This window comes from Oncorhynchus kisutch, unplaced genomic scaffold (assembly GCF_002021735.2).
Source record: "Oncorhynchus kisutch isolate 150728-3 unplaced genomic scaffold, Okis_V2 Okis02a-Okis13b_hom, whole genome shotgun sequence".
NCBI classification, from domain to species: Eukaryota; Metazoa; Chordata; class Actinopteri; order Salmoniformes; family Salmonidae; genus Oncorhynchus; species Oncorhynchus kisutch.
In genome coordinates this window covers 15,896,189-15,902,630 of record NW_022261979.1, presented here as the reverse complement: position 1 = coordinate 15,902,630, position 6,442 = coordinate 15,896,189, and the positions used below count along the sequence as shown (strand labels likewise).

The 6,442-nt window shown below is 40.6% G+C and overlaps 1 protein-coding gene across 1 annotated transcript; it reads right to left on the bottom strand.

The window, feature by feature from the left end:
• Nucleotides 1-1,235: 1,235 nt before the first annotated feature.
• Nucleotides 1,236-6,219, bottom strand: LOC116359331 (iroquois-class homeodomain protein irx-2). Its single transcript, XM_031812227.1, has 3 exons — nucleotides 5,380-6,219; nucleotides 3,956-4,346; nucleotides 1,236-3,586 (listed from the first exon to the last, which is right to left on the bottom strand). Exons 1-3 carry the CDS (start codon nucleotides 5,617-5,619, stop codon nucleotides 2,871-2,873), a joined length of 1,347 nt encoding a protein of 448 aa, XP_031668087.1. The 5' UTR covers nucleotides 5,620-6,219; the 3' UTR covers nucleotides 1,236-2,870.
• Nucleotides 6,220-6,442: the final 223 nt, after the last annotated feature.

Below are 6,442 nucleotides of genomic sequence, written 5' to 3'. Positions count from 1 at the left end.
GAAAACTTTATAGGTGAAGTGGCGTCCCAAGAGGCTCAATAACATTCACCTTACAAGTCATGAAGAACGTACAGCTCTCTCACCACCTCTCAGAGGACTGGTGAATGAATAACCCAGACAGAAACGTAGGAAATACCGTAAAGCTCTGAGAGAAAAAAGCTTTCCAAACACACATTGTTACAGATATTTAAATGTTGGTGCTGCGCTTTGAAAAACAGATTTCGTTAGCCTGAAGGACGCGATGAAACAATAGGCCTACCAATTAATTGCTTTTTAAATTTTCATTTGTATCACACATATGTCATTGTCGTTCACATTTAAGTGTTTATGAAAGTGTTCCAATTGTTACAACAACAGAACCTATATTCTATCTTCGAAAATATTTTATAATTTGCCTCCTGTTCAGATGAGGCAAACACGTTGCAATTCGTATTCTGGAAGTTATGCAAATAGCCTAAAGAAAACATTAGTAGACTAATAATAATAATAATAATAATAATAATAATAATAATAATAATAATAATAATAATAATAATAATAATAATAATAGTAATAATAATAATAATAATAATAATAATAATAATAGTAATAATAATAATAGTAATAATAATAATAATAATAATAATAATTCCCTTCGCCAAATAAAAACAAATAATCAGATGAAAGGAAGATCAGCGAGGTATAGCCGGTCGGATTAGTTTATGAGACAGCCCATTGGAGCTGGCGGCTGGCTGTTTAGACACCGCTTTATGGATGGTTTAATATCGGCCCGTAAAGAAGGCCGACTGACCGGCAGACTGACTGAGGCTGGGCCAGGGGGATCACCCCGCTGGGAACTCATCATACTGCTCCTAGCGCCAGATTAATCACACTGAAAAAGAAACCCCTGACAGCCACGGATATAAGTATATCATTTATATAATGATAAGCATATCATTTATAATAAGCATAGCATTTATCCCAACCAAGGTCACGAGTAGTCCCCGGATGGAGCTAAACGCCTATAAGAATGGCGTGAAAAGGCCCTTTAGAAAACGGATAGGTGGTAAGCTTCTCTCGACTGTGCTGTCTCAAACAAACATATCAATTAATACAGGCTATGCCATTCCCAAAAGTCTTATCGTTTACACTTGATTAATAATTCGATTTCTAAAAGCAGTAGCCGAACCAAAGAGAAATACATTTTCATGCGACAATATAAAGGAGATGAATGAAAAAATGAAAGCAGATTGAAATACAGAGGAAAACATTTTAATTTGGTTTTCCTTTGAATAATAAATAGCACTAACTCGCCAGTATAACACACTAGCGCGTTTAATTTACAATAAGATATAAATTAGTAAAAGTACTCTTGTTAACAAGATTCTGTAACTTTCAAATACGTTTCAAATAAAAACGGGAATAATGTATTTACAAAACAATGTTCAGTGTCCATTGCAATACAACTTGCATAAATTATAGGCAGCATTGTCCATCATTAAAAAAATAAATATCAAATGTATTAGATTCCTCAGGTTCCTCAGCCCCATCTCCAGACCTCATACATCCTTTACAAATAAGATACAGCAGGCCTTATATTATCTTCACATAAAGTATAGTATACCTAATATTATCTTCACATAAAGTATAGTATACCTAACATTGACTTTACATAAAGTATAGTATACCTAATATTATCTTCACATAAAGTATAGTATACCTAACATCGACTTTACATAAAGTATAGTATACGTAATATTATCTTCACATAAAGTATAGTATACCTAATATTGTCTTCACATAAAGTATAATATACCTAATATTATCTTCACATAAAGTATAATATACCTAATATTCTCTTCACATAAAGTATAATATACCTAATATTATCTTCACATAAAGTATAATATACCTAATATTCTCTTCACATAAAGTATAATATACCTAATATTCTCTTCATATAAAGTATAATGTACCGTGGCAATAAAGCAGATGCATCCTGAGAAATAACGTCTTCCAAAATCATCACATAAAGCGGGACATTTACTGAGCCAGTCAACGCACATCTCATGAAAACGAAAGTGAAATGATAGAATAAGTCAGGGTTAATTCATCCCCCAACCCTGAATCAGGTTTAATTAATCCTTCGGGCCTGTCTCTGAGGAGAACAGCTGTAGTGCTGCAGGCCAGGCGTCTTGTCTGAGGAGCAAGATGCAGCTCTCCCCTTTAGAGAAAGGTTAGTTAGGTTAGTGTTAAGACCAGGGTGCAGGGGTGATGGCTCGGGGCTTTAGTCAAAGCAATTGTGACACCTACCTATAGACCTGAATCAGAACCACAACATGACCTTTAGAACCTCACCTTTAGCCCACAGAGTTTGTCCTTCCCAGGTTGTATTAAGTAAGAGCTGAAGTTGCAGAGGTAAAGGTCTTAAATAACAAGAAAGTGGCCCACCAGTCACTGATACTATAACAAAAAATTGCACAACTGTTGTTAAAATAAAACATGATGGTATCTAATTATTGTGTAACCAATTATAAAAGCCCATCATTTGTAGTCCATAATAACCAATCCAACTAAAGTGATATTTTTAAGTAATGCTGCGTTCCTACTGTGTGAGCAGGTCTCAAGACGTTCTGTTAATAGAACCTCTGTTTATGACAACAACATATCTCTGCTTATTGCCCTGAGAGACAGTCTGACACACAGGCCGACATTACAGCTACCGCCAACTCAGGCCTACACTAGCACTGATTACACGGAGGCCTTCATAAGCCTTCTGCTTAGGGACAAATAGGTATATGTTTCAAAACATCACATATTCAGTCAAAGGCCAATGAAGTGAATTCAAATGCATAAAATACAAGTCCTTCTTTTGAAACTCTAATTGCATGTTACGTACCTTTCTTCGAGTATAAATGTGAAGGTCTGAACTGTTCAATGTGGTTAGCGTTCGTTTTAAGCAGAGAGTCAGTGGTGTGTTTATGCATGGTGCTGACCTCAGCAGCAGTCTGTGTGAGTCCGTCGTTAGCAGAGTTATATTGCAGAATCCCTTGACCCTGCAGCGGGCTGAAGTTGCCATAGTTTGTGTAATTACTGTAAAACGGAGACGTGTAGTAGATGGGTCGTCCTAGGATGGAAGAGGCGGAGTACACAGCGCCAGGGACGGCCGGGGAGGGGGTGGAGGAGGTGGAGGTGGAGGTTAGAAGACCGAGGGATGGACAAGTCTGCCCCGGGTGATGCTGCTGCTGCTTCGGGTCTGAAGTAGCGATCTCCGCTAACGACCACAGTTTGGGTTTGACGGCTTGATTATGACGACCTGAGATTCGGCTGTCAAGACATGATTTGTTGTTGTTTTCCCGGTGGTGATGGTTTAAGACCGAGGCCTCAAGCCCTGTTAGTGGTGATGATGTCACAGGTTTAGGTGACAGGCTTCGGTGTCGTTCATCATTCTCCAGTTCGTGATCATCATCATCATCATCCTCAAGTTTGTCCTTAGTATCTGACCCAGACTCACAGACCAGGTCCCCGATTCGACAGCTCACCTTATCCCCATCAGACTCCGCTGAACAAGAATGGTCTGTAAGGGTATCAACCTGCAAACTGATACCTGAAAAAAAAAAAAAAAAGAGATTGAGACGAAGTAATTACCATATAATAACCATGGCATTCGACATTATTAGGATTACTATTATTATTGTTAATAATAATAATAATAATAGTAATCCTAATAATGTCGAATGCCATGGTTATTGTTAATAATAATAATAATAGTAATCCTAATAATGTCGAATGCCATGGTTATTGTTAATAATAATAATAATAACTACAACTCGTTCCGTATTATGCCTTCCCACTGAAATGTGTCACCTAGTCTCTGTCATCATGTCGTTAATCATCTGTGGATAACTGTCAATAAAAAACAGCACCGCGCAGCTCGCGCTGTTAACTGGGTCATGGGTTGGGTCTCGTGGTTTACCTTCATCCTCCGCGGACGTCTCGCTGTTGTCAAGATTTTTCTCCAAGCGGTCATCATTCCTCTCTCCGTCTCCATCGTCCTCATCCTCACTCTTATTCCGGGGAGCCCACGTCATCTTGTTCTCCTTCTTCAACCTCCTCCTGGCGTTGGCGAACCAGGTGGACACCTGCGTCAGGGTCATCTTAGTAATGATGGCCAACATGATCTTCTCTCCCTTGGTGGGGTAGGGGTTCTTCCTGTGCTCCTGTAGCCAGGCCTTCAGCGTGGCGGTGGCGTCTCGGGTCGCGTTCTTGCGGTAGGCCGGGTCGTTGAGCTGGTAGGGGTATCCCGGGCTACCGTAGGGGTGGTAGCTGAGCGCCCCGGCCATGCCCTGCGCGTCGTAAGGAGAGCTCTGGAAAGGAAAAATGATTTTTAAAGTTTTTTGTTATAATTTATAATTTTGGTAATAAATATTGAAAACTGTAAAACATAACTAAACACAACAGGTTGTGTATTGTGGTTGTGTGTATAGAGAGTTAACTTAATGTGTAATGTGAGTTGGGTCTATATACTGCTTGTATTACACTGATCATTATCGGTTTGATTCATCGCATTGCATTATGCTAAATAAATGATAAATGATGCATCGTAATTGCCCTAATTTCCAGTAATCACCGCCTAACTTCCTGCTTTTCTTTAGCTAGATTAGTTTTGTTGTCAGAGAGAGAGACGTGTTAGCATATCATTGCTTTACAGCATCACAAATCCAATTAACTACCCAGCGTATGTGCACCTTTTATAAACGCTAGGAGAACCATGTCATTAGCATTGTAATTCCTCTTTTCATGTTCAAATTTCACTTATTTCATTTAATATACATTCCAAGAATTTAAATTGCATATATAGTTTGTGACTGTAAAAATGGAGAACAAACTTCATATATTTTATTTCCCATTGAAAGGGTTTGATATTAGACTACAGGCTCATTCCAATGAAGGCCATTGGCTTACATCATATCATTCTTTATGGGGGGCATTTTTCCCGAAATTAAGTCCACTCAATTAGCCATGCACTGTGTTAACGGGCCCACGAAAACACACATCATATTTGCAGAAAGAAGAAACACAATAAAAAGCCTACAACTTTCACACACGATAGACAATATAATGTACCACTTGATGATGTATCGTTGTGATAAATGCAATGCTTTCTACGAACAATGTTCGAATACATAATGGTGTGCAGGATCTCATCCATTTTACCCTTGAACTGTACAACCCATTAGACCCGCTCTGAAACGGTAGCTCTCTGCACGCTGCACGCAAATACTCTACTGTTGGCGAATAAACGACAAAATTAGAGCTAATTATTTTCCACCTGGCTGTCCCTCCTGTATGCATACTGACACAAGTTGTCTAACGAATAAGTGGAAGTAGAGTATATACCATGTAGGAAGGGAATCCCGTGGCAGGGTCTGTGGAGTATGGCATTGGGCTGGAGAAGCCGCTGGCTGAAGCCGTGAAGGCAGCAGCTGATCCGGGGTAAGGACTAAAGGCTGATCCACTGGACGACCTGGCCAGCTCGTCGCTCCTCGGGGCAGCCAGGGCTGAAGCCCCGTAAGCCGGGCAGGAGTAGAGAGCCAGGGAGCCCGGCGGCTGGTAGAGGTAACCCTGGGGGTAAGACATGCCTCACTGAGAGTCTGTTGCTGCTGATTCCAAAGAGGAAAGCACGGAAAATGGACTTCTGTAGAATAATGAGCTCACTAAACAGATCTTCAGACAATTCAAATAAAAATAATTAAAAAGCGACCCCCAAAAGATCAGTAAAGTGCCATGCACATAGAGGCAGGCGACGTCTCGATCCCCTAGCGTCCGATGTTTTTAGTAGCCTCAACTCTGAAGTGAGGAGTTGGAGGAAGGAGCCAGTGGAGTTCTGAGAACGGTGGAAAACACGAGCTGTCACTCAGCTGATCTGAATATTCCATCTCCGCCCTCTGAAATGGAGCCCTGGCTGGAACAACACGGAGAGGACAGTGGAGGGGGAAGACATTCACTGGCACAATGTTCTTTAGTCTGCTGCAGCTGCGCATATTGTGGAAATTCACTTGTTTTAATGACAATAACGTTTCCATGCTCAAACATCCAGGCAGTATTTATTGCGCAAACTTCTTGTCAACTGAAAAAAAAAAATATTCAGTGACTGATCATCATTTTTTATGACAGTAATATTTACTATTATCCAGGTTTTTCTTCCTTGTCAACTTGCAGTTGATAATTGCGTCAAGTGGAGTATTAGAAAGATGGGGTTCAGCTCTAGCACCGAGTGTGTGCCTGTCTCTGTGTGTGTGTGTGTGCAGTGTGTGTGTGCAGTGTGCCGGTCGGCCTGAGGGAGGTGTAACCCACTCCTGCAGCTCGTCGGACACCAGTCCATATTGGGGTTGATCTCCAGGCTCTGCTCCCTCCTGGCTGGTCTCTCCTGGTCCTCATGTCAACAACGAACTACACTATT